This window comes from Arachis ipaensis, chromosome B01 (assembly GCF_000816755.2).
Source record: "Arachis ipaensis cultivar K30076 chromosome B01, Araip1.1, whole genome shotgun sequence".
Lineage (NCBI taxonomy): Eukaryota > Viridiplantae > Streptophyta > Magnoliopsida > Fabales > Fabaceae > Arachis > Arachis ipaensis.
The window spans coordinates 7,221,082-7,222,376 of record NC_029785.2 but is presented as its reverse complement, the minus strand read 5'-3'; the positions used below and the strand labels follow the sequence as shown (position 1 = coordinate 7,222,376).

The 1,295-nt window shown below is 36.2% G+C and overlaps 1 protein-coding gene across 1 annotated transcript in view; it reads left to right on the top strand.

The window, feature by feature from the left end:
* Positions 1–1,260, top strand: part of LOC107616397 (chaperone protein ClpC, chloroplastic-like) — a 1,945-nt gene extending 685 nt beyond the window's left edge. The window contains exon 2 of the mRNA XM_016318361.2: positions 178–1,260. Coding sequence (XP_016173847.1) covers positions 178–1,055 — 878 coding nt within the window. The 3' untranslated portion in view covers positions 1,056–1,260. The remainder of the gene's footprint in view (positions 1–177) is intronic.

Sequence of the window (1,295 nt, the reverse complement as noted above, 5' to 3'; positions counted from 1 at the left end):
GACTAGATTATTATCTAACCGTTCTCGACTATTTTCTTGCATAAAGACAAGTTCACCTGAGTAGCCACCTTTCTGTTTTTAAGCTTGTGAAAAAAAAAATTTTTTCATAAAATCTTGAAAACATAAAATTCTATAAATTGAAATAGAAAATAAAAACAGATATATTTTGTAACATAGGTGAATACATAGACAGAGCCACCGCATCGAGATTGATCGGAGCACCCCCCGGCTACATCGGTTTCGACGAAGGTGGGCAACTAACCGAAGCCGTTAGGAACCGGTCGCATGCCGTGGTGCTCTTCGACGAAATCGAGAAAGCTCATTCAGATGTTTTCAACTTAATGCTTCAAATTCTTGAAGATGGAAGGCTTACAGATGGAAGGGGTCAAACAGTTGACTTCAAGAGCACACTCATCATAATGACTTGCAACATTGGTAACAACATCATTGTTGAATCTCATAAGCAATTGTGTGATTCTACTAATAACAACAATGATGATGATGATGATTCCTTTGAGCATAGAAAGAGCCTAGTGATTGAGGAGGTGAAGCAACATTTTAGACCAGAATTTCTAAATAGAGTTGATGAGATTATTGTATTCAAAACATTAACAAGATTCGAAGTTGAACAAATTGCAAATCTAATGCTTGGAGATGTGAGTCAAAGGTTGAAGGGCAATAAAGACATTCACCTTTCTGTGACTTGTAGGTTTAGGGACCGTGTTGTGGAACATGGGTATGACCCTATTTATGGGGCAAGACCCTTAAGAAGGACAATTTCAAGATTGCTGGAGGACACATTGGCAGAGAAGATGTTAATGAAGGAAATAAGAGAAGGAGATTCGGTTGTTGTGGACACTAATATTGAAGGAAATGTTGTTGTCCTTAACCAGAATAGTGCTTTGAGGGAATGTCTAACTTGTATTGATCATTCAAATGGGAACAACAATAATAATAATAGTGTTGGTGATGAGAAAAGAGAGAAAATGGTTGGGATCTCATGCAATTTGATGGGCAAGGTGTTTGACTTGTTGGGACATCGAAAAAGTCCATAGCTTAGAAGTAATTGAATTGATTTAAATTGATGAGAAAAGAGAGAAAATGGTTGGGATCTCATGCAAACTCTGAGTGTGTTTGGAATCACACAATGTTATAATGAAGTAATTGAATTGATTCAAATTGATGAATGGTGAGTTACAAATACAATTTCAATATTTAGAATAAATTATGAATATTGATTATTGAATTGATTTATCTTTCTGTATCTCTTTCTCTATCTCTCTCCCCCCCAACCC